General features: G+C 36.5%; 2 protein-coding genes across 10 annotated transcripts; one reads left to right on the top strand and one right to left on the bottom strand.

Annotated features, from left to right (window-relative positions):
- Nucleotides 1-93: 93 nt before the first annotated feature.
- Nucleotides 94-20,345, bottom strand: LOC105055758 (uncharacterized). 6 transcript variants are annotated; one of them, XR_012135783.1, is made up of 13 exons: nucleotides 19,476-20,342; nucleotides 18,458-18,556; nucleotides 17,792-18,312; nucleotides 8,849-8,937; nucleotides 8,032-8,225; nucleotides 7,493-7,663; nucleotides 6,470-6,544; nucleotides 6,002-6,102; nucleotides 5,059-5,127; nucleotides 4,922-4,962; nucleotides 3,076-3,186; nucleotides 1,782-2,062; nucleotides 94-1,261 (listed from the first exon to the last, which is right to left on the bottom strand). XR_012135783.1 is itself a non-coding variant. In XM_073246504.1 (12 exons), exons 1-11 carry the CDS (start codon nucleotides 19,641-19,643, stop codon nucleotides 3,098-3,100), a joined length of 1,617 nt encoding a protein of 538 aa, XP_073102605.1. In that variant the 5' UTR covers nucleotides 19,644-20,345; the 3' UTR covers nucleotides 1,595-2,062; nucleotides 3,081-3,097. The 6 variants fall into 6 exon arrangements, 5 of the variants coding, with proteins under 5 accessions (XP_073102605.1, XP_073102604.1, XP_073102608.1 ...); XM_073246504.1 differs by lacking the exon at nucleotides 94-1,261 and having other exon boundaries at nucleotides 1,595-2,062; nucleotides 3,081-3,186; nucleotides 19,476-20,345; XM_073246503.1 differs by lacking the exon at nucleotides 94-1,261 and having other exon boundaries at nucleotides 1,595-2,062.
- Nucleotides 20,346-21,861: 1,516 nt separating this feature from the next.
- On the top strand, nucleotides 21,862-27,130 carry LOC105055759 (large ribosomal subunit protein uL14). 4 transcript variants are annotated; one of them, XM_010937731.4, is made up of 5 exons: nucleotides 21,862-22,018; nucleotides 22,803-23,087; nucleotides 26,262-26,303; nucleotides 26,507-26,610; nucleotides 26,823-27,130. In XM_010937731.4, exons 1-4 carry the CDS (start codon nucleotides 22,006-22,008, stop codon nucleotides 26,587-26,589), a joined length of 423 nt encoding a protein of 140 aa, XP_010936033.1. In that variant the 5' UTR covers nucleotides 21,862-22,005; the 3' UTR covers nucleotides 26,590-26,610; nucleotides 26,823-27,130. The 4 variants fall into 4 exon arrangements, with proteins under 4 accessions (XP_010936033.1, XP_010936032.1, XP_073102980.1 ...); XM_073246879.1 differs by lacking the exon at nucleotides 21,862-22,018 and adding an exon at nucleotides 22,170-22,203; XM_010937730.4 differs by lacking the exon at nucleotides 26,823-27,130 and having other exon boundaries at nucleotides 26,507-26,802.
- Nucleotides 27,131-27,247: the final 117 nt, after the last annotated feature.

The following is a 27,247-nucleotide window of genomic DNA, read 5'->3' on the forward strand; positions in this document are numbered from 1 at the left end:
AGCCGCTTGGAACGAGTTATCCTATCCTTCCCCACTGAAAACTGAGGAACCCAGAAGCCCTCTCGACGATGAAATTGTAATGAACCACAAACATACTTGCAATGTCAAAATGTCACATAACATCCTTGTTGCCAAGTGACAAATGACCTGGCCAACAATTATCCCTAATTATAAGGCATATACATATACATATAAAGGAAAACCCACATCCAAGAAGCAGGGGAACCTTTTTCTTAAAATAATAAAAAAAAGAAAGAAAAAGGACGACCCCATCCAAAAATTTTCTCAGCGAATATAGCTTAGCTGAGGGTACAAGGTGCGAGATAATCGTGGAGGAAACCATCATCAAAGTTCTGAGAATAGCTCTTGGGATCGTAACCAAATCTCATCCCATTCCTCCTTGAAGATCTCATCGCATGCCTCCATCGAGACCTGAGCTTCCATACCATCTGCCTCACAGATGTTGACCTCCTCCACCACTCCGTCACCAGACTCCCTTGAGCGTTCTCGGGAGATATCCCATCTTCTCTCCTCCCAAATCTCTTCGCCCAACCCATCGCATGAATCTTCTTGCTTCCAATGCTCAAAACTATCATGGTGGATTCTTCGCCTCGCTCCTCCAATGCATACAACCGTCCAGGTAGAAGCTCGTTTATATAGCTACCATAAGGCAGCCACAGATAACATAATTATAACCATCATTACCGGCATGCTGACAATGATGAACGTGTAATTCCCTCTTTTGCTAAAAGAGAATTGATAAAAGGACCAGCAGTTTCTTTGCTTATGTACGTTTCTCTTATCTCCGTCAACTTTTCTAGTCAGAGCATCATCAAAAGTAGGGGGGCATGAGGCAGCGGAATTCTTTTCACTTTAGTTAAAGGAGTCGTAAAGCAAATGGATTACGTTTTGGAAAGTATGGCCTACGAAGTTTGATGGCTTGTATCTTTTGCAGAGAATCCTCGTCGGCCAAGACCATATCTTTCGGTGGCAATCTCAGTGCCTTGTGAGATCATGCTTCCATCATTCATTCCCTCTATCTCCAACCCCTCAATTCTATCTCAGAACCCCTAGCATTAGTTGTGGCTCAAGAGGTACTAGAAGTCTAGAATCCTACTGCATATGAGAAAGGTCCGTTCGAATCATGGCTCCACAGTAGTTGTTAGGTTTGAATGGCATGAAATGATCTTCGGGGCATCACGAGTTAGATTGCATATCTTCTGCGTCAATTCTACCCATGGACTTTCCCGATGATTAATGACTTGCAAAAACGTAAGAACACAAAACATACCATCATTCATCGAATCAGCTTGGAAAGCAATGACCGGTGCTGACAGATTATTAACCCTTTTTTTTTTTTTTTGTGATAAAGCTAATATGCTTAGTGAATAAAGTCAATCTCTCACATGTCAAATATCCACGTACGGTTGTGTAGATAATGCTGTTGTAGATTGTATGTGGAAATTTTTGCAATCGAGTGATTGCCCAACTTGCTAGTCATCTTTATGACGTGGAGCTAGCTTTGCCTGTCCTTTCTAAGGCTCATGACTATAGTGGAGATCAATTCGCACTTGGGTTCTCCTACAGAAAAAAATAAAATAAAAACTTTCGGATTTTATTCTGCTTGTGCTTTTCTGAGCTTAATCCATATGACATGCAGCCATAGGCCACGTATTGAAGATGTGTCTCAGTAAGTATCAGTACTAGTCCGAAAATTTGCTGGGAAACAGGTACAACGAAAGATGCCAAAATAAAATAAAATAAAAGAACGAAAGCCTTACCTGAAGATGCTAGATTGCTGATTAAGAGGAATCTCGGCAATCGTCACCATAACTGGTCCAACAGGACATGCAACAATTAAACTCCAATTTGGTCGTGCCACAACCAACAAAAGATTAACGAGCTTGCCACCCATAATGACCTTCAGATGACATATAAACCATATGGTTCTTGATTTTCTTTTTTATTCATCTTCTTAAAACTGTCCAGAAGCATGGGATTCAAGCATTGAATGATACTCAAGACGACGAGCATATTAACCATTGCCATCCTGCAAGATGACCTGTTACAAAACAGAATTAAGGCTGTAAGGCCCCCTGCGACTCATTGGCATAAATGCCTGATCTGAAGTAAATTATCACATGAAAAGAATTTGCTGTTCCAAGAGCATGACAACAGCTCAAATATACATAAAATGAAGAAAAGCATGTATGATGCGAATGAATGGAAGTTCCAAACGCCATGCAACTGTTATAAATCTTGCAGTTAATGTCCGCATGCCGGTTGCCAAATTTAATGTGATTTTGATTCAGCTCCAACTGCTCAATCAGTAAAAATCAGCATCCCAAGAGATGAGCCAGGATAGAAATAATTAGAGAGAAACATGTACAAGGCGAGACAGGAGGAAAAAAGAAATTAAAACAGGATACTGGTGGCAAATTTGAGGCTTTTCTTACTCAATTTAGTGGTTAAAGTTGCCCCTGGTCAGGTGATCACATAAAGATAAGCAAAGTCTCATCCTCCTCCTCCAAGACATTTCAGAACATTTTTTAGGGCAACTATAGAGCACAACTCAAGTTGAGAAAGGTCCATATATTTATTATAATGATATAGTATAATCATATTATCATAATTATAATTTAATAATAATATATATAATAATATAGTCCTTTGGTTCCAGATTTGTTGATATTCCTTCCATTATATTACTATGTTATTTAGATTAAAATATCAAAAATATTTTTAAATTAAGATTAGTTTATAATAGCAGTTTTTGATACCAAGAATAATGAGACGATTGAAAGCACTATGCGATGTACTTTACTTTCATTTCCTGATACTAAAAGTACTTTCCCATTTTAATTACCAATCAAATGTTAACGTTTCATAGCATTTCAAAAATATAGGTACACAGGGCCTTAATCATCTCAGATCAAATTGTAGTAGCTCTTAACTAGACTGAAGTGGATAATTGATGGACAATAATTAATAAGCCATACAGTTAAATAGCTATTCAAGAATTACATATTTGGCATGATATCATGGAATGCGAGGAAGAAAAAGGCAAAACCTTACCTTACCAATCTTAAACCATGGATTAGGATCGAGCATTAAAATCATCAGACATCAGATGAGAATTTTGAATATGAACGACATAGAGACACCGAATCCTTTCAGCAACTTCACCTGTAACATAGCAGAAGATGCATTAAAATACATTTTGAGTACAATGTATTATACATACATAATAACACTGTATACAAATCCAGATGTTGTTTGACAAGTTAGGTATGATTTCGAAAAGTGCAGCATGCATTTGATCGAATAATATCTGGACTACAGATAACTAACCATCGACTTACCAGAGGAAGGGAATCTCAACGCTAAATTGCATTTGCCATGTTAGTACAAGTTCATGGCAATACAAGACTGTATTTCTAAGAGTGGTATTTGGGTTTCACATGTCATCACCAATCAGCAGTTTGCAACATTTTACAGCAACAAGAAAAATAACAGCCAGTTCTTCATCAGAGGTCATTATTCATGTCGAGCTTCGAACTAGTTCATGGTCAAAGAGATGTAGGGATATTTTCAGGATAAATGCAAAAGATAACCAAGGATTGGGACTGAAGGGGGCCCAGAAATGAGTAAAATATGTGGAAAAAGATATTTAACAAAGTATTATAGGCATTTTGGAAAGAAGAAGATCCTTAAAAAAAAAACAACAAAGTGCAGGTTTCTTTACTTGTTTTTAACAGGTTTCAGCTGCCTAAACGGGAAAAATAAATCTCAGACCATGCATTGCTTTTTTTGTTTCTGTGTGCTTCCAACCCTGTTGCACAAGTATCTTGTTGACACTAGTGGTCTGGTTTTTTCTATAGTGTGCCAACTATCTGAAAAACATTGGCCACCTAATATAGTTGTCTGTGACCTTAGGAATTATGAGAAGACTCTTCGCCACAACACCATCCCCCCAACCAAAAACCCCACCAGAAATATCAGTCAATTCATGGACTTGTATATTGCCTCAAAACCATTGGCAGTACTGCAAAGAGACATAATGTTAAGAGCAACCACCAACAATTTGTTGGATTTTATGGAGAATTTGTAAAAGCAAGTGTATATGTCTGGGGAAAATAGCCAGGAAGATTAGCAACATTCAAGCTACTTTGGCTCCATCTACCCATGGTCAGCTGCATATTACCTGGGAATCTAATGGTTAGCTTTAAAGAAAATTTGGAACTTGTTGCTTTTGAGATATCAGAAGGCCTTGCAATTGGGAGAGTTACCTTTTTTCCTTGTGGATGTAAGGATGTTATGTAGACATCTATGCGATGTTTAATATTTTATAGTATAGGTAATCTCACCCACTCATGAAGGACGAATGAACTCTAAAGCCATTTCAACTTTTCTAGGTATCACGATGTTAAAAACTTATCAAATTCTTATTGTTGTTGAAGACAGAAAACAGGACAAGTAGACGTCAAATCTTTATAAGTCGAGGTATATCAAATGAGAAAATTAGTGCTCATCCGATGAGAGCCAGTTTTTCCACCAAACCAAAAGATAGCAGAGATCAGAACTAGAAGCTTGCCATAATGATTAAGTAGAATTGAGTGTCCTGTAAAGCAGATAAAGTTACAGAATAATAATATTAAAAATGTTGAGAATGAAATTGCCAAACTCGCAGAAAATCCAATCACTATCACATTATTGTCAGAGATTCAGGTGCATATACGAGGGCAACAATTAAACATTTTGTTCATTGTCCAGCATATGTCATGCCTCCAAAAGTCATCAAAGGACTGCCTAGAAATAAACTATTTTTTAAGAAGAAAAATTTCAGTAATGATTTTTTTTTTCTGAAAGTAATTTTTTTGTCATCTTTAAATATCCATGTTTCTTTGTGTAATTAACTTACAGGCTCGATGCTCCTTTCCATCTTGATTGCAACCACAGTATCTACAGGAGACAATAAGATTAAATGATTAGAACAGTCACAGTATTACAGACGTATCATGTACATTGAATTGCTCTAACATAATAAGAAGGCAAGACCTGATCTGAGAACAAGCTCCAGAAAACTGCTTTTCTATTTCATTCAAGTAAATCCTGAACAAGATTGACCTGAAAAACCACTTCGAAATTATCAAATCCCTATCACATAACAGAATCTTTTTCTTGAGAAACTGATATAAAAGATTCTCCAAAAGCAGTTTTACAATATTGAGTTATCTGTTATTAACTAAAACTAAGGTTTGCAGAACCAATGTACCATACAATACCAATACCAAACAATACTCAGTACAGGCGTACCAAGTGTCCGAACATTAAACCGACCCTCTACCGGGCATATCGACACTGTACCAACATGATACTTGTAGGGGTCTGGTACCAAGATCACAAATCTTGGCCAAAATAATAATCATTTCCAGCTTAAATAGTTTTGGTGCCTCTGCAGTCTGCAAAGTTTGAAAGACTGCATAAAGATTATTCCAGAAATTTACAACCTGGATATGAATCAGATCAAGTTGCCCATAATTGCTGGTCATAGTAAGCTTTCAATATACGTAAACAATAAAATCATATGGTACTTTCTCTTCCTGTTTTTTACTCAAAATATTCTTTCCACCAGCCAGGAACAAGGGCATTCTGTAATATTCTAAAATATAGCACAATATTTCCTTGCTTGCTGGCTTCTGTTTTTCAGAAAATGCTCTTTCCAATGACCACCGATCTTATCCCCACAATAAAGTTAACATGAGCCATGCAATCGACAATTGAGACCAAAGTAAATGGTAGAATAGGTAGTTTAGTTGTAAGCAATATATATCTTTGTGAATTTTAGAGTGGACTTGGCTGCCCTTATAAATGAGTCATTTACCATGCTATTGCTAATAGACATGGAGCAACAGATTCAAAAATAATACAACAAAATCATGAAATCAACATTTGACCTTTTTTTTAAACAATAGCAGTTGTCAAACAAGGATAAAATTACCACGAAGGAATTGCTGCAGCTGCAAGGACGGGAGGCAGTAGCCATAATTTATGAGGTTGACTGCTTAATAATGGTGTCACATACTCAAGAATATCTCTTTCCTGTTCCACATCAAAAATTGAGGCGAGGCTGTGATTAAAAAATAAAAAAGGGGATTGTGAACAACAACAAGAGGAAAAAAATAAAAGAATAAAATGTAGGCACAAATTTACATCAGATCATTTATGAAGCAAGTTGAACATCAGGACCTTCAATCTACATAATATTGGCTCATGGAAAAAACTTTTCCAGATGTTGTGATATACAAGAAGAGAAAACTCTATGATTTCTATTTAAAAGGATAATTAAGCATATTATACCATATAAGAAACTTTATACTAGAGATTAGATATCTTGGCCCTCAAATAGCATTTCTTATTCCATAAAAAGTGTGCAGCTTTAGAGATGAAAAAGGAATGATGACTCCACCATATTAAATCTTTCAACCATTTGTTCCAGTAGCTTTTTCTCAACATTTGTTCCAGTAGCTTTTTCCCAAGCAACCTAGCCAAGATTCAGATATGTATCATGCATCCTACCAGTCTTGACAGAGACATGGTACCCTACAGTTACTGGACAGTACATCAACTAGTAGACCGTAAACCATGAATTGGATCGAAGCTTACTGAATTTAGAATAAATTACAGAAAGAAAGAATTACAAAAATTGAGGTTACAAAATTGGAATACCAATGTTTGGGAACATATAAAAACTTCAATTTTTCAGGTGTTTTTTGACTATATCTAGAACAATGAAATCTAAAGCAAAATTACTAATAGTTGGGAAAACAGAAAACCCTAGGAAAAATAGGAAAAGTCAATGTGCAAAAGCTACATGGCAACAATGAGATTACCATATCAATATCGAGCAATGTATTGACATGACCCAGTAAGCTTTTCAAAATGTGTAGGACCAATGTTCAACAAATTGTGCAACCAAACCTTTTTCTAGCTCTAAAATCATGCCAAACGACAACGCCTCTATATCAAAGTATGCATCTGCATAAACCAAGCTGGCAACTATATACACCTTCCAGTATGCTGAATGGAGATCGACTTATTTAATCGCAAATACTAATTGATAAATTGTCCTCGAAATCCATTAGACTTAAATTTAAGTTCTAGCAATTGGTTGAGATAAACTGCTACAAAAAAAAAAAAAGAGAGAGAAAGATATTTCCTAAAGTTTTCAACAACTATAGCTTCTCCTCAACTTTATAGCGACTAAATAACAAGTAAACAAGTTTAGAACAATCATGCAGTAAAATAGCTGAATATGAAAGGACGGATGAATTGACCAGTATAATGATTTTCAGCAAATTGATAGCATTCAACCAGCTTCCAAAAGAACTTCATATTCAGAAGCAATCGAAGAAATTACTTCACTTTCCTCTTGGAACTTCAACTCAGCCTGAAGTAGTGATCTAATTCAATTAAGTATTTGCTTCAGTACCTTGGAGTTCATAGCTTCCTTTTTAGAATGTACACACAGAGAATTTCCTTGAAGCAAGTATTGAAGGTCAGAGTACTGCTTAGATATGGGAAGGAAATTATAAGTCTGCGAAATGAAGCATTCAATCAGAGAATTCCATCTGCTTGAGATAAAGCCTAACAATGATATTTCCTGTTGTACCATGAACATGAATAAGTCAGAACCTTGAAATATATGATAATAATGACCAATTATCTAATTTAAGTGTATGTGATTGCAAATCAAAATACATCATTAGAAGTCAGCTCAGCAGGTTAAATATGAATATCTTAATTTATGTCCCAAAGGTTAGCTTTTTTTTTATTTGCTTCAGGACAACAAATTGTTTCATCAATATAAATCATTTACATTATCAGCAATTTTTCATATCTTTCTTTATAAACAATTAACTTTAAGTATTTTATCCGTTGTATGCCAAAAATGGAAAAAAAAAAAACTAAAATCACGGACGAATAATGAAACCAGGAACATCACAAAATCTGAGTACTAGTAAGAATTACCATAATTTCAAGAAGATTGTCATTTTTAACATCCAATGAAACTTTGAGTGGCTCAAAGACCCGAATCCATTGAACCTTAGAGGCACTGAAAATCAAGTTGGCACCAGAGAGCATTCTAATAGTTCTTTTGTCCAGTAGATATGACAGACACCTTGATCTCCACTGGTCCCACAAAGAAAACTCACTCAACATTTCTGTGCTCCTTATTCAAAGGACCAAAAATACATATTAGTACCGCACATTTGAAAATGATATCAATTTTATTTTGAATCAAGTAAACAAACAGATAATGTAAAATATTAGACAGATGTTAAAGACTTATCTCCCACTCCACTTACCGCTCAGCACACTGGTCCAATGTGGAAGCGGTGATTGGCTGAACGGTACTTTGGGCCCTGACTGAAACCCATGTACTCAACATGTACAGCACCAACCCCCGATTCCCAAAGAGGACCAAGGAGCTAAGCAGGGAGCAGAGTGGGAAGGGAATAGCAGTAATCTAAACAGATAGAGCAGAAGGTTGCATGTGTGTCTATATATACATACATACATATAAACATACATATATATATATGTATACATATATATACGTATACATACATACATACATACATACATACATACATATATATATATATATATATATATATATATATATATATATATATATATATATATGCATCACTACATCCTAATGGACTTCATGTTCTCTTTTTTCTTCCTTAGTTTTATTACAATAAAACATAGCACTATGTGCGATAGGCAATAGAAATCAGTGAAGCTACAAGGAGATAATTATAAACAATAAATCACATACCATTTCTTTTCCAGAAAGAACTGTGAATACAAATAAGTAACATTGAGACAAGACCGCTCCCATCAGAACCAAACTTCATTGCAGCCCCCCTATGGTACTGCCTAGCATGTTAAAACAGCCTAAAAGTTCTACCTATAATCATGTAAGTGTGAAAAAAAGGTGCCTGAAGATGCCTATCAGATATCAATTTCCAATGAAAGAATAATATACATCACATACATGTATTTAGAAATACGAATTATTTTCATCAGTATTTTTTGAGAAATTGATCCAGTAGTAACAAACATTATCCCCAAATGAAAAACAGCATGTTATACCCCCCCCCACAATCCCCCCCCAACCAAAAAAAAAAGGTGGGGGGGGGGACGGCATAAGAAAAGCAAATAGACAAAAGCAGACCCTTACATAATAATGGATCAAGATGTGAGATATCGCAGTTCATCCAATAATGTAAAATGTTATGTATATCAAAATGCACCTTCACTATGACATCACAATGAACACATGGACTGACATGTATTGGTCAAAACCTTTAAGAATTAGACCAGTATAACTAATAAAACAGGTAAATGGCATTTAAGCAACCAAATCTATCTAAATGTTCTTATATCATCCTAGATTCCTATTAGGTCCAAAACAAAGTCACTTTTTTCACTAAATTAACTTAGTCATTCTTCTGCAATACAAAGTGGATAGAGTCAGTTTTTGGATAAAATGCACCAAATCCAAGATAACTCTAACATTGGAGTCTTTATTCAACAAAAAAAAAAAAAACTCTAAGATTAGAGTCCAATGTATAAACTGGTTCAGTTTGTAAAGTTGCTAGGAGTTGTTACCAGTGATGTGGGTTCAAGTCCCACCTAAACCAGTTCAAGTTTCAATGACCTGGGTGGGGAGAAGAAACCCTATCCTGTTCTCTCTCTCTCTCTCTCTCTCTCTCTAAAAAGATTGGAGTCAATAACATTTGGTAGCATGCATGCTTTCAGATGGCCGGTGCCACTAGAAAAAAAGAGCATAAGATCCAAGACAACAGCATGGTTACTGTCACGCCCCCGACCCGAGATTGTGAATCGAGGGTCATGGCAACCGCTGCATACTTATAGAATACTTTTCCCATAAGCATGCAAGGCATCTCATCGTGATATCTTCACAAATAGTTAAATAAATTTTTCTTTATTCAATAATCAAACCTTGGTTCAAATAACAAATCAAAACTAAGTGTTCAAAAGAAAGTAACTGTCTGACAAAGTCAATACTAAAAACAAAACTAAAAGTCTTGAATCAATTCTGAGAAAAATCCTAAATCAATGAGTTAACTCCATCTCTAATTGCTCTCCCAATCGAAATTCCGCATCATGCTAATTTTCTGGATCTGTAAGAAAAACATAAAACTTATCATGAGCTAAATAGCCCAGTAAGCAGTGTATACCTTTAACTGAATAATCAGGCAAATAATACTATGCATAACAAATCAATATGTAATTTCATGAAATCATATTCATACTATCAATCATATATAAAAATCAAATCATCATAATTTCTAATTATGCTTTTCTTCTTAAATTCATCAATTTCTTAAATTCTTCTTACCAACCATGACTATGACCACATTATCCCTGTGGCAGGGTCATAATACCGCGTATCTGCTTGCGGTGGGCTGCGAATCATCTGGCAGCCAAGTCCTTTGGAACCGCTGGTCTAACTGGCGGTTTTGTCGCTGGTCTATCTAGCGACATGTCGCTGGTCTCACTGGCGACATAAATCCTCAGGACAGTCAATTGCGAACGTATATGCCCCCATTGGCGGGATCCTCAACACAGTCAGGTTGTCAATTTCATATTGTCTTCCAATTCATATATTATTTTCAAGAATAATAAAATTAATTAATATTCGAGTCAAATCAATTATAACATTCTTTGAGATCATATATCATCATAATAATTGCTCAACAAATAACTTCAATCATAAATAATTTTCTACAATTAACTTTAATCATAAATAATTTCCAACAATTATTTCAATAAATAATTTCAATCACAAGCATGCATAAATTTATTTAATTCATAATATACCAGATAAATTCAGTAAAAGTAAACACTACTTACCTCAAAAGAAAATCCAAACTAAAAATTCTAAGGGTCTCGAAAATCCTTCTCTGAACCTCGACCTCTTGGGACCTCGTCGGAGAGAAAACACGGCGAGAACCCAACTGTGCCCGCGGCTCTTCTTCGGAAAAATCGGAGAGAAAAAGAGGGGAAAAGAGTCGATGGATCGATTCTAAAGAGAGGGGGTCTTCTTATAGGAACTCCTAGGACTCCGAGGGGTCTTAGGAGTTCGATTCTTGCTCGGATTTAGCCGGAGAAGGAGACTCCTATCGGGAGTCTTCTTCCCGGTTCTGAATTCCTCTGTTTTCTATTTTTTTTTTTTTTCGTTTTGAGCTTTGATCTGCTGGGCTGAAACGGGTTTTGGGCTATAACATTCTTCACCCCTAAAAAGAAATTTCGTCCTCGAAATTTTTCATATCTGTAGTCTCGAAGAGCTGGGGATATTTTTGCTTCATTTCTTCCTCTAGCTCCCAAGTAGCTTCTCTTTCTGAATGTCGACTCCACTGTACCTTGACATAAGGAATGTTGCGACGTCTCAGCACCTGTTCTTTACGGTCTACGATCCGTATCGGGTATTCTTCATATGTTAGATCCTTCCTGGCTTGTACTGGTTCAAGTTCCACGATGTGACTTGGATCTGGTAAATATTTCTTTAACATAGAAACATGAAAAACATTATGTACTCCTGCAAGTGAAGGGGGTAAGGCAAGTCGATAAGCCACCTTACCAATTCTTTCCAAAATCTCAAACGGACCCACATATCTAGGATTCAATTTGCCACGAATGCCAAATCTTGAGATTCCTTTTGAAGGAGATACTTTGAGAAACACATGGTCACCGACTTGAAATTCTAATTTTCGTCTCCTGTTGTCTGCATAGCTTTTCTTTCTGCTTTGTGCTGCCCGAAGTCGATCTTTAATTAATTGAATCTTCTCGACTGCTTGTTGAACAAGTTCGGGACCCAATATTCTTCGCTCACCGACATCATCCTAGTGAATCGGTGATCGACATCTTCTACCATATAAAGCTTCGTAAGGTGCCATACCAATGCTAGCTTGATAACTGTTATTGTAAGCGAACTCAATCAAAGGTAGATGCTCATCCCATGAACTCTTCATATCCAAAATACTGGTTCTCAACATATCTTCTAAGATCTGAATAGTTCTCTCTGACTGACCATCAGTCTGTGGATGAAAAGCTGTACTGAAGTTCAATTTTGTTCCTAATGCCTTGTGTAAGCTCTTCCAAAACTGTGATACAAATCTGGTATCTCGATCCGATACGATGGTCACTGGAATTTCATGTAGCCTTACAATTTCTTTCATATACAGCTTTGCTAGTCTTTCCAAGGTAAATCCAACTCTAATTGGAAGAAAGTGTGCAGACTTTGTCAATCGGTCCACAATCACCCAGGCTGCATCATTTTTACTGGGAGTCTTCGGTAGTCCAGTTACAAAATCCATAGTGATATGTTCCCACTTCCAAACTGGAATATCAAGAGGTTGAAGTAGTCCCGCAGGTCTCTGATGTTCAGCTTTAACTTGTTGACACACCAAACATTGAGCCACAAATTGAGCGATCTCTCTCTTCATATCATTCCACCAGTACATTTCTTTTAAGTCTCTATACATCTTGGTACCTCCCGGATGAACTGTATAACCGGTCTGGTGTGCTTCCTGAAGTATTTCATGCTTGAGTGCTGAATCATTGGGTACGCAAATCCTGTTGTCGAACCTTAACGAACCGTCTTCATGTATCTTGAATTCAGATTGAACACTAGCTTCCACTGAATTTCTTATTTTTATTAGTTGTGGATCATTATTCTGAGCAACTGAAATTCTTTCAATGAGTGTTGGCTGAACCCTCATATTGGCTAACCGTACTGTTGAGTCATATTTTCGGATGTCTAATTCCAATTTTCTTATATCCTTTAACAATTGACTTTGGTGTGTGATTAAAATCGCCAAATTTCCCACAGATTTCCTACTAAGGGCATCAGCAACAACATTAGCTTTTCCCGGATGATAATGGATTGTTAAATCATAATCCTTTAATAGTTCTAACCACCTTCTCTGTCTCATGTTTAATTCTTTCTGTGTAAAGATATACTTCAAACTCTTATGATCTGTAAACACTTCACACTGCGCACCATATAAGTGATGTCTCCAAATTTTTAGGGCAAAAATCACTGCAGCTAATTCCAAATCATGTGTCGGATAATTTTGTTCATATGGTTTCAATTGTCTTGAGGCATAGGCTACTACCTTACCATGTTGCATCAATACACATCCGAGTCCCTTTTTAGATGCATCACTATATATTGTAAAACCTTCATCTCCTGTTGGTATAGTAAGGATAGAGGCTGACACTAATCGTTGTTTTAATTCTTGGAAACTCTGTTCACAATCTTCAGACCACTCGAATTTAACCCCTTTTTGAGTAAGACGAGTCAAAGGGGCAGCTATGCGAGAAAATCCTTCTACAAATCGTCTGTAATATCCTGCCATTCCCAGAAAACTTCGAATCTCAGAAATATTTGTAGGTCTGTTCCACTGCATCACAGCTTCCACTTTTGCTGGATCCACAGAAATTCCATCCTTAGATACGATGTGTCCTAAAAAGGCTATTTTGTCCAACCAAAATTCACACTTCTTAAATTTGGCATAAAGTTTTTCTTTCCTCAATATTTGTAGTACACACCGTAAATGTTTTGCATGCTCCAATTTACTTCTAGAATATATCAAGATATCATCAATAAATACGACAACAAATTTATCAAGATAAGATCTGAATATTCTGTTCATTAAATCCATAAAGGCTGCTGGAGCATTGGTTAATCCAAAAGGCATCACTAAAAATTCATAATGTCCATAACGAGTTCTAAATGCCGTCTTTGGTATGTCCTCTATTTTAATTTTTAACTGATGATACCCTGAACGAAGATCAATTTTAGAAAAGACTTGTGCACCTTGCAGCTGATCAAACAAATCATTAATTCGAGGTAGAGGATACTTATTTCTGATAGTATTTTTATTCAACTCTCTATAGTCGATACAGAGTCTCATACTACCATCTTTCTTCTTCACAAATAAGACTGGAGCTCCCCAAGGAGATACACTAGGCCTTATAAAACCTTTATCCAATAAATCTTGTAATTGATCTTTTAACTCCTTTAATTCCATAGGGGCCATTCTGTAAGGAGCTTTAGAAATCGGATTGGTATTAGGTGCCAACTCAATAGTAAATTCAAGTTCTCTATCTGGGGGTAGTCCGACTAAATCATCAATGAATACATCCGAAAATTCATTTACGATAAGAATATCCTGTAACTTCAATTCATCATGTTCTTTATTCTTTATTGATACTAGGTAACCTCTACATCCCTTTCTTATCATCTGTCTAGCTTGTTCAGGTGAAATAATACGTGGAGGGGTGGTTCCTGTACTTCCATCAAAACTAAAAGTTAATTCTCCTGGTATGTGAAAGTTCACTCTCTTTCCATGACAATCCACAGAGGCATGATAGGTAGCCAGCCAATCCATTCCTAGAATGACATCGAAATCATGCATATCCAGGACCACCAAATCTACTGGTAATTCTCTTTCTCCTATCTTAATACTACAGGACTTGCACACACTTTCGGTACTCAAAATACCACCAACTGGTGTCTCAACATATAATTTGGTTTTCATGGGTTCACAACCTATATCATGCTGTCTAATAAAAGTAGTGGATATAAAGGAGTGTGTAGCACCAGAATCAAACAAAACTAAAGCATGAATACCAGATACAGGAATGGTACCTGTCACCACAGCATTGGAGGCCTGAGCATCCTGTTGTGTGAGAGCATAGATTCTTCCTTGAGTTTTCGGCCTTTGACCTCCGTCCTTTGCTTGTATTGATCTATTTTCGTCCATCTGGGGGCAATCTGCAATCTTGTGTTCTTTCTGACCACATCTAAAACACGAACCAGTATTCCATGGGCAATTAGAAGTCTCATGCTCTCTTCGGCCGCATCTCGAACATCTAGCTGCCTCATTCTCACGATTCTTATCAGTTGCTGGCTTCTTTGCTGGAACCTTATTGTTCTGGTTTCGTCCTTGAGTTCCACTAAACCTATTTCTCTTCTTCTGATTCCGTTCACGCTCCGCATGAGCTTCATTAGCTTCTCTCTCAATTATTAGAGCTTTGTTCACAACTGAGGCATAGGTAGTTAGCTCATAGGGTACAACCTGTCTCCTGATTTCTGTCTTCAGTCCCATTTCAAATTTGTGTACTCTGTCTTGCTCAATCTCAACTAGTCTCGGAACAAATTTGGCTAACTCTGTGAATTTGGCTTCATATTCTGCAACGGATCTGTTACCCTGTCTCAGGTGAATGAACTCCTGTTCTTTCTGTATTCTGACACTTCGGAGAAAATACTTGTCAAAGAATTCATCTCGAAATCTCTCCCAAGTGAGTGGTATCCCATCGTGCTCATATTTTTGTTCCAGTATACGCCACCAGTTGTATGCCTCGCCTTGTAACAGATATGCTGTATAGCGGATCTTCTCTTCATCTTGGCATTCTTGCACGGCGAAGGCCTTCTCCATTTTCATAATCCAGTTATCTGCTTCTAGTGGCTCGATGGTCCCTTTGAAGGCTGGAGGAGCTAGCTTCTTAAATTCGACGATATTGTTTCTCTGCATCGGATGTTCTCCATGTCCAGGTATCGGTGGAAATTGCTGACGTGGCTGTGCATGTTGTTGTTGAAGTAACTGTTGCTGTGTTTGAACTACTCCAATCAGAGTTTGCATTAGTTGAGTCATGTTCGGCTCCTGTACTGTCGGAGTATTTCCGGTAGGATCATGGATTCCCTCCTGCTGAGTTGTACCGCTGTTTAATTGGGGAGTATTATCGCCAAGTAGATTTGATGTCCCTCCTACCGTTCCTTGAGTATTCCTCGCTCGTCGTGGAGGCATATTGACCTATGTTAGATTTGAGATAATAATTTATCCTTAATAAGGTTATAACTTGTGACAGGTCAAATCATAATCATCATAACTAACCTTTCAATTTCCTAATGTCTACCCATCACTCGCTCACTTTATTCTACCTTTTCTATCTATCTACTTATGCTCTGATACCATATTAATTATCACGCCCCCGACCCGAGATTGTGAATCGAGGGTCATGGCAACCGCCGCATACTTATAGAATACTTTTCCCATAAGCATGCAAGGCATCTCATCATGATATCTTCACAAATAGTTAAATAAATTTTTCTTTATTCAATAATCAAACTTTGGTTCAAATAACAAATCAAAACTAAGTGTTCAAAAGAAAGTAACTGTCTGACAAAGTCAATACTAAAAACAAAACTAAAGGTCTTGAATCAATTCTGAGAAAAATCCTAAATCAATGAGTTAACTCCATCTCTAATCGCTCTCCCAACCGAAATCCCGCATCATGCTAATTTTCTGGATCTGTAAGAAAAACATAAAACTTATCATGAGCTAAATAGCCCAGTAAGCAGTGTATACCTTTAACTGAATAATCAGGCAAATAATACTATGCATAACAAATCAATATGTAATTTCATGAAATCATATTCATACTATCAATCATATATAAAAATCAAATCATCATAATTTCTAATTATGCTTTTCTTCTTAAATTCATCAATTTCTTAAATTCTTCTTACCAACCATGACTATGACCACATTATCCCTGTGGCAGGGTCATAATACCGCGTATCTGCTTGCGGTGGGCTGCGAATCATCTGGCAGCCAAGTCCTTTGGAACCGCTGGTCTAACTGGCGGTTTTGTCGCTGGTCTATCTGGCGACATGTCGCTGGTCTCACTGGCGACATAAATCCTCAGGACAGTTAATTGCCAACGTATATGCCCCCATTGGCGGGATCCTCAACACAGTCAGGTTGTCAATTTCATATTGTCTTCCAATTCATATATTATTTTCAAGAATAATAAAATTAATTAATATTCGATTCAAATCAATTATAACATTCTTTGAGATCATATATCATCATAATAATTGCTCAACAAATAACTTCAATCATAAATAATTTTCTACAATTAACTTTAATCATAAATAATTTTCAACAATTATTTCAATAAATAATTTCAATCACAAGCATGCATAAATTTATTTAATTCATAATATACCAGATAAATTCAGTAAAAGTAAACACTACTTACCTCAAAAAAAAATCCAAACTAGAAATTCTAAGGGTCTCGAAAATCCTTCTCTGAACCTCGGCCTCTTGGGTCATCGTCGGAGAGAAAACACGGCGAGAATCCAACTGTGCCCGCGGCTCTTCTTCGGGAAAATCGGAGAGAAAAAGAGGGGAAAAGAGTCGATGGATCGATTCTAAAGAGAGGGGGTCTTCTTATAGGAACTCCTAGGACTCCGAGGGGTCTTAGGAGTTCGATTCTTGCTCGGATTTAGCCGGAGAAGGAGACTCCTATCGGGAGTCTTCTTCCCGGTTCTGAATTCCTCTGTTTTCTGTTTTTTTTTTTTTTTCGTTTTGGGCTTTGATCTCTGCTGGGCTGAAACGGGTTTTGGGCTATAACAGTTACTGTTCAAGATATTTGGTTTCATTGACCATTGCTTTCAGATATACCACAAATCATGTCAGGTCATAAATGGTAAGATTTTTGTGGTATGGAAAATTCTACTATACATGTTTTAAGGAACTATACAGTAGATCAGACATGGTAAATCACTACGACAATCTCCAAATGGTATCACATGGAATCAAGCAATTAAAAAACAAAAATAGGTGGAAAAATGTAGAACGTAAGATGCCCATAGTATCTAAATAAACAATTCGCTTACTTCAAAGACATATCAACAGACAGTGTCTCTTCCAATGCGTTTTTTTGAGATCTAACTATGTTGTCCCTTGCAACAATCTTTAAAAGAGTATCTAGTCCTCTCTCAGCTGAAGATACACGTGAAATCAAAGCTTGCCTCTTTAAGAGTTCTTCGATGAGAAAGTATGAATGATCGGTAAAATTGCATTCCTCTGATCCGATGTAAGACTTTCTAGGAGATCCAGTATTGCAAACACTATCAGAAATCTTCAAATCTGCTGTTGCTGATGAAGCTAAAGATTTCTTGAACATGTCCTTCGGTATGGAAATCAAATTATGTGATTCCAAATGCAACATCAGCCTGTCCATATACATATTTAGTCCATCATTATCCGTGTTGGTAAGGTTGTCAATATCCAGCTCAACAGTTGCCGTCAAAAGAGAAGTAATATGTGCAGCTTCTAATGGGTGAGTTTGAAGTAAATGTTCTAAAATCAAGTCTCTTCCCTTCGAAAGAGTTGCAGAAGAAATATGTACAAGGCCCTGCATTTTAAAATCAAGGAAAATGGACTCATTTTATATCTTCCCTAACAATTCCAGCAACCAATAGACACTAATTAATAACAAACAACCAAAAGCATACTTTAAATTCTTGGTTTTCATACTACCCATGGTAAAACATTATAACCTGAGGGAAATTTGGACTGGAGGTCAGATGAAGTAAAGCTGCATCAAGTTCCTTCATGGAATCCTCATAATCAACAGAGTCCTGTAGACGTCTAAGCACCTATATTATACAGGACTAACTTGTTATTGCAGTTAAATTATGAAGCAATCTTGCATGATTGCACATAAGGACACAAAGATAGACAGCACATTGATTAAATTACAGGTAAACTTGGTAAAAAAAAAAAACCAAAGCAGTTCAATTTCTTGAGCAAGTCTAGATAAAGTTAATGTGAGCATGACATGCAAGATACAGATAAAGAATGGAAGGATGGAGTATCACTGATTAAACAATCTCACAAGTGACCAACAACTCCAACTTAGGAGTTAGGAGCCTCAAAATCTTCGCTTCTCCTTCTTTACAAAGCCAACAAACAATAGTAGGATAAATTAACAATCAAAAGTTGCTTGAGTACCTGTGTACAACACATACATTTCAAGAGAAGGAATGAAAAGTAAGATATTCCTTGTCACCCAGCTAGTCAATTATCTAAAAACCAATCAGCATTCACAAAATACAATAGCATAATACATTTGTTATTAACAAATTCAAATCACCAGATACATACTGATACTTTAGGTTAGATTAAATTCAATAAAACGACATCGCTTAGGGCAAACCCAGTCTATCTTATTCAACAACAAATCACTAAAGAGTAAGCAGGCTTAAAATCATGAGAAACAAAATTCAATTTTTTCATCAGAGGTAGGATGTCCATCAATTCTTCTCTCTGATCTCTTGACTTCTACAAAATACGCCACCATCCTATTTTAGGACAGGATTATATAAATCAACTGATAAGCGGTCATTGAAAATTGCCAAGGAAAACACAAAAGATTAACCAACCAACTTCAACATTACTTTCTTATGTTCTGGGGCACTATTGAATTACGTCAAACGTTAATTTTCTGAAATCAGTACAGCTGACAAACAATATCAGCTAAACTTAACTACATAAGAAATGAAAGAGGGTTCTCACATCTTCGAAGAATATGCCCCATCTCACGGCTTTCTTGATGTTCTCCACGTCCCAGGAGGCAGGAAGACCGGAAGACTGATACCCGGACGCAAGAATTAGTATATCCACAAATCCTTTGATCAGGACCAAGAGATCGTCCAAAGAAATATCCGGATGAGACCAACCCATCTCCCCAAGAGTGAGAGATTCCTATTGCAACGCCTCCGCTTCTACCACCATCCACACATCAAGAAAACGATTCGAACCATCGACTCCAGTCCATCGGAAACTACGCCGCCGGAACAAATGAAGAACTACCAACTTGTAAAATTTGCAAGCTTCACTCAATCAATAGGATGTCTCGCCAAATTGTAAGGGAGATGCAGCTATGCAAAGATCGCGCCTATCTGCTGCCCCTACTGCAGCGTTCTGCGGAGCGAGGTCCCAATCGAACTAGGGTTTTGCGAGGAGATTTGGCATTCTAGAAGAGGTCTTTCTCGATCTAGCGCTGTATATTGTGAAGGTAGGGGTTATGAGGGGATTAGGGTTTGTTTAGGTCAAGGGGTTACGGTCGGAGAATGAAATTTGAGAAGAGTGGAGGTGAAGCAGCACAGAGGGAGGAGGAGGAGAAGACCTCAATCTCTTAAGGATGATCCTTTGACATGATAATCTCGATCTAGAAAAATTGCTAGCATCCATGAATTTAAGGCGACGAAGCGCATGAAATCAGAGATGCATGAAAAAACATTACATGTATTGAAGCTAACTTTCCAACGGCTACGAATTCAGAAATCACCAAATACACACCTGCACACATGCACCAGCTTTCACAAGTATGCATAAAACTAGCTGATAGACTGTATTTGATAGACAAAATAGTAAACAAAAAAGATAAATTTTCTGCATGATAACACCATTTGGGGTGCCTTTGATATTTGATTGGGATTAAAATTGAAATGGATTGGAATAAAAATTAAAATAGCCATATTTCTTAATGTGTCTGGTTTATAGCTGAATCCAAACTCAAAATTGAAAAGGATTTGAATATTAAAAAAAAATCAAGGTTGAATTTTAGATGGTTGAAATATTCCTATTTCTTAGTATTGACATAGAAATAAAATTTTTTATAATCAAATTGTTAAAATAAAAATTACTCATTTTCACTCCCATGTTAAAGCTTCACCCCTCCCAGATCAATCATACTCTCGATGCTTTTGATATATGGGGTCGATATCCTCTCACTAATTTCATTTATCAAATATAGATATAGAGACCATAAATATTTAAAACCTTCATAGCTAATACCACCGTGCCAAAGAAAAATAATTTCATGTCTTTATCTAAAGCACTATCGATTATTTTTTGATTACAAATTCCAAATATTGGAATGTCTATTAAAAATTATTTCCAATCCCAAAATAAAAATATAAATTATTTTATGTTCCTTGCTGCAAATTTCATAATGTGACTATCTATTTGCAATCTTCATGTGAAATAGTCCAATGAAAAAATATTCGCAAGTTTTGAGCTGTTTACGAGATATAGGTATAGAGACCATTAATACTTAAGACCTTCATAGCTAATCCTACTATACCAAAGAAAAATAATTTTATGTTCCTATCTAAAGTACCATTGATTATTTTTTGATTATAAATTTTAAATATTGAAATGTGCTAATAAAAATTATTTCTAATCCCAAAATAAAAATAAAAATTATTTTAATTTTGTTGCTATAAGTTTCATAATGTGGCTATCTATTTGCAATCTTCACATGAAATGTTCCAATGAAAAAATATTTGCAAGCTTTGAGTGGGTTATGAATTATTTTAAGGCCTCTATTTTAAGTTCCAAGTAAGCACGACAACTTATTTGCATCTTCTATATGAAAAAAAAAATTTAGAAAATATGATTCTTTTATCTCTATAGATGAATTGTTTATTGTTTGTTTCATTTAAAAATCTGTTTATAAAATTCTACATGAACCTTTAGCCACAAAAATAAAAATAAAAACTAAATAGCAATAGATGATATCTAGGTAGGTTAATGGTGCATATGCACATGGATGATATTATTAGTAGACTAAGCCTGATATTATTGATTATTATTTTAAGAAATATAGATATTAGTTCACCAAAATTTTTGAATTTTCATGAAAAAGGTTCATTATTTTTTACTTAAGTTTTGACAAACATTTTTCAACAACAACGGAAATATAGCAAAGAAAATTTTTGTTTTTAAGAAGTCAAATATTTCTTAAATTAAAACAAATAATAAATTAAAAAATAAATAACTAAATATTATAATATTCGTTTTTTCTCAAGAGCAAAACGATTATGATAAAAAGTGAGGAGAAAATATGTGAAGGGTTACATATCTGCTCGGATTCTGATTTGAGTCGCGTGCTGGCCCATGTCCGCATAGAAGTTCTGGTACGGCAAGGTCAAAACGGTAAATTTTGAAGCCGAACCAGTGAAACCCTAGAAAGCGTTCTATAAAACCTCGCACTCGGCCTTCTTGAGCTTCCGGCGTCGCAGATCCTGTCTCCTCCAAGATGTCGAAGCGAGGTAACGCCCCCCTCTCTCTCTCTCTCTCTCTCTCCACCTCTCAGGCCGCTAAGTTTTTTATCTCCTTTTCTTCCATCTATTGCAATCTGATTAGGGTTTTAGGATTCGATTCTTCTAGCCACATGAATCGCGGTCATGTCGTCGGATCTTGTTTGTCTGGTCGAAGATGACTACAGATTGTCGCGGTACTGACTTTATTGTTTTGGGTCTTTAATTTCCTGTAGCTTTAGAGAAACCAGATAGACAGATGTAAAAGCCTGAACAAGTCCAATCTTTGCTGGACAAATGTGTCCTTTTTTGGGACCGTTGTAAGGCTTGATCCTTTGTCGAGTCAATCAATTTTCTTTTCTTTTTTTTTTAATTGTCATTGAAATTTTGATCCGTTGTATTCCACCTTTCTCGTGAAAAGTTTTTGTTTTGTTAGATTTTCTAGATATCATCCTATCAATCTTAGGTTTGTTTCTTATTAGAAAATTTATTTTTTTCAGAGTTTACGATGTTATTTGGATACTCATGGGAGGCTAGTTGCTGTCAAGACTGTTAGGTTTCTATTGGTTTATGATTTTTTTTTTTTTGGTAGTATAAGCATTCTACGGAGTGAAACCTGTGATCTTGCATTTTCTAATTCCGTATTCAAGTTCCTATTTAAACCAAAAGGACTTTTTATTGAATTTATCCGTTTTATATTCGTGAATTGCAATTATTTGTTGTTGGTGTATGTTTTATGTTATAATTCATTTATTGTTGTATTTCTCTGATTTATCTTTGTTGTTGCAATTCATAGGACGAGGAGGTTCTGCTGGAAATAAATTCCGGATGTCGCTGGGTCTCCCAGTGGCAGCGACAGTCAACTGTGCAGACAACACTGGTGCGAAGAACCTCTACATAATCTCTGTTAAGGGTATTAAGGGCCGCCTCAACCGTCTTCCCTCTGCTTGTGTCGGGGACATGGTGATGGCCACTGTCAAGAAGGGGAAACCTGATCTCAGAAAGAAGGTCATGCCTGCCGTCATTGTGAGGCAGCGGAAGCCATGGCGCAGAAAGGATGGCGTCTATATGTACTTTGAAGGTATCTCTTTCATCGTCAACCCTGCTTGTATCGTTTTTATGATGGTACTTGAATATTTGTATCTAGTGATGCTTTTTTACCCTTACTGCATCTGTTATCAATGGCACCCCCATGGATCTGATAGTCGATACTGTAGATTTGGTGGCATGCAATTGCATTTTTAAGAAAGACTCATCTAGTCCACTAAAAGTTGCTTTCATTGTGTCGATTATGATGTCTGTACTAATTACAAGTATTTAGTTGGTGAGTGATGCTTTTGCCTAACTGCAATTGGAACTCTTTCAATTGTTTTGATAGACTTGACTATCTGTTATGTGTTTCAAGCATGCTAACACCTATGTGTTCCCCATGATTAAATTTGCCTGAAATCGTGACTGCTTGTGGCTGATACTGTCAAATCGTTTACTATTTTGTTGTTTGAGATTGTGAAGGTTTTCAGCTGGTATTGTCAAATCATTTGTTATTTCCATCAAAGCAGTAGAGAAAAGATTTTTTTTTTTTTTGGTACTCCACTGTTTTTTCTTTCTACTATTGCAAGAGAGTTTTGATCAATGTTTTGGTGACGGGGAGATTTTTCTGGGTGAAAATCTCCTTAACTTGCTGGGAGCAAACCAATCATGTTTGTATATTCCTAAGTAAACGTCACATAGAAAGTCGTTGGGTGTTGATGGTTCTTCTTGAAAGTTCAATCCTTTCAAGAAGCTCCTCCACCCGAAGGCGGTCTCATATTCCAGCTCCTGGAGGAGCAGCATCGCTGCCATTACCTTTTGGGACTGGCCATGAGACAGACATACACATTTTTCTTTCGTTCTTTTTTAATTTAAACTTAGCATCAGGATAGAAATGTGCTGTTTCAGACCAAATTTCTCTTTCCACAATGGATGGGTAATGTCAAGCATGACAAAGGGGATTTTTCTGGGTGGAAGTCTCCTTAACTTTTTGGAGCAAACCAATCATGTTCATATATTTCTAAGTAAACCTCCGCGGGTGTTGATGATTCTTCTTGAAAGTTCAAGCCCTTCCAGGAAGATCCTCCACCTGAAGGCAGTCTCATATTCCATTGCCTGGAGGAGCAGCATTGTTGCAATTACCTTTTGGGACTGGCCATGAGACAGACATACATTTCTTTTGTTTTTTTTTTTATTTAAACTTATCATCAGTATAGATGTATCTTGTTCTTTACCTGATGGCCTCCTTCCACGTGGAATGTGTAATGTCAAGTGTGATGAAAGCAATTCTTCTAGGTGAAGATCTTCTAAACTTGAAGTAGCAAACCGATCATGTTTGTATATTTCTAAGTAAATAGCAGATAGGAAGTTGCTGGGTGTTGATGGTTCCTCTCAAAAGTTTCAATCCTTCCAGGAATTTCTTCCGCATGAAGGTGTGGTTTCATATTCATTGCCTGGTGGAGCTGTGCTTGCTGCCATTACCTTTGGGGACTGGCTTTGTGACACTCATGCACCTTTTTCTTTTGGTTTTTTAATTAAAGAAAAATATCAAAAGAGGCATATATATCAGTTTTTTAATCAAGGCATGCAGCTTTTTCCCCCATCCTTTTTACTTGCCTCATTCTATGAGGAATGGTTAATGTCCCGAAACTGAGGAGATTTTATTTTATTTTATTTGTTTGGTGGGTTGGGTTGGGCAGGGAAGGGGGGTTAACAGTCTGCTTACCTTGTTGGAGCAAACCAATAATGCCTGTGTATCCTATGTCGCTTATGTAGAAGGTTATTGTGCATTGGTTCTCTGTCTGGCAATAGTCTTATTCCACCTCCTGGAGGAGCAGCATTGCTGCAATTACCTTTCTGGATTTGCCATCAAAGTCCTGTACTTTTTCTGTCCTTCTAACTGAGCATCATAAAAAATGATTTGCAAATTGCATAGTTCTTTTCTATCTTACTGTACATATAAGTTTATTAATGGTGGTTGGTGTAGATAGCTTTGTTGTGTGGGGTTCATCAGAACCATAATATTTATGCAAGCTAAGTATGTTATGGTCATAGAACTAGGAATTATTGTTCAGGTTAATGTGCATGCAAACATCTTTGATGCATGATCTCGTGTTGGTGTTTACTGTATTCAGTTGCCTGTTCTCCATAGTGTCACAAATGTTGGTGATTATCATTCATATTTCAGGAACTGGAAGTGCATATTACATTATTATATCTTATCTTCCTTCGCTTTTCATTGTGTTAGATGATAGGATGTATTTATTTTAAGCTTATCATTTCCCTTTGAGAATCATTCTCTAGTCCCTGTATTTCATCTGCATTCTGTTTTTGTTATTGTACATTTGTTATCTAATATGAACCTGACCCTACACAGCATTTCACTTCAGTCATCATTTTTAATTATCAGCAAAATTTCCTTTAAGAGCCACTTTCTCTCTGTCAAAAAAAAAAAAGAAAAGAAAAGAAAACTTGTATAGCAATTTTGAGTAGGGTCACTGGTATTTTTAATTTTTTTCCTCTCAGTATGTCATAACAACATTCAAAGCCTTCCTATAGCATGCAGTAAGAGCTTGTATTGTAGGTCATCACATTCTGCAATTGCTTCCCATAACATTTTTGAAGTTGCTTCTCATACCGGAAGAGTGGCCTCTATCAAATAATTATTAAACAGCATGATGCTTTTCTTTGTTGCATTAGGTTACCTGTCTCCTGGTAAATGTTGAATTAAAGAAGCATATATATGCGGGCTGTTTTACTTGATTGCTGTAGAGCACTTTGAATATTTCATGCTTGTATCTTGTGTCCGCTGGTGCACAAATATGCACATACTTTTAGCTAGATATAGTGTTACCCATCATGATAGTTGCTTTTAGTTGCATCACCTAGTTGCAATTGTTGGGACCTCATTGTGCCGCCCCTGGGTTCTAGATTCTTGAGGATGCTGCCCACTAAATTACTGAGCATTGAGAACTAGCCGCATTATATTATCAATTGTCAATCTATCATTCATAGGAGAATTGTAGTTATGTAGTTACAGCTACTGTTCATCATATTGCTCTAACTGCATGATCACGAAACAAATGATGTTCAGCTATTCTTTTTTTTTTTTTGATGTTTCAAATACTGTTCAGAATGAAGCTCTTGTACAATTCGTGTTTTACATGTTCTTGTGATATCAAAGTAAGCAAATTTCTAATATCTTGTTTGACTGTCAATCATGTAGATAATGCTGGAGTAATTGTTAATCCAAAGGGGGAAATGAAAGGTAAAATTAAAAAAAGAAATCATCTCATTTAATTATTGTGCTCTCTCTCTCTCTCTCTCTCTCTCTCTCTCTCTCTCTCTAGGATCTTCTTCTAACATCTGACCGGATTTCTCTTGAAGCCTAGTGTACTTGTTAGAAACTGACATATCATTTTCCTCAGAATTATGTTTAGCTGAATGGGTATTATTATTCTGGTTTTGCAGGTTCTGCCATCACAGGACCTATTGGGAAGGAATGTGCTGATCTGTGGCCCAGGATTGCCAGTGCAGCCAATGCTATTGTGTAATGATGAGGCTAGCCATATTAAGTATGTAGTTTTTTGACTTGCTTGTTATGAAAAGAATTTAAGTTTGGCCCTACTAGAGGGAATTTGTTTTACTACCGTTATTTTGATGAGGGGACCTAGTTTTTGACAGGAAAGAGTGTTTTTGACAGAGATATTTTGTGTTTGAATCACCTGATGACACTCTCAAGTTGTTATCATGGATAAGTTGGCTTATGATTCTTGGCGTGTTGCAGGATAACGGACATGTGATTGGAAAGTGATGTTTATTGATCCTCAACAAGTTATCTCCGATTCTGATATTGTGGATGCTATGTTGGTTGAATTACTCTTTATGCATGGAATGCAAGTGCCCCTATATCTGTTGAATGCCTACCCATTTTGGGGTCCCATGGTGATGTGGTCTTCATGGTAATGTAGTCAGCTACTTTTGTTATTCTCATTAGCAGAGCTAATATTGTAATGGGACGGGCGCTGTCTTGTTCCGTTATAATATTCATTGACAATTTGACATATAAACCATAGGCAGCCGACTATCATGTGAGATCATGTCTAAATTGTGTGTGGTCTAATCGAAAGGTTCTTCTCCCAGCCATTATCTTTGTTGCAGGGTTGTGGATGGCAAGCCGTTCTGCATGCCAAATTAACATGCATTTATAAG

Source organism: Elaeis guineensis, chromosome 12, assembly GCF_000442705.2.
Source record: "Elaeis guineensis isolate ETL-2024a chromosome 12, EG11, whole genome shotgun sequence".
Lineage (NCBI taxonomy): Eukaryota > Viridiplantae > Streptophyta > Magnoliopsida > Arecales > Arecaceae > Elaeis > Elaeis guineensis.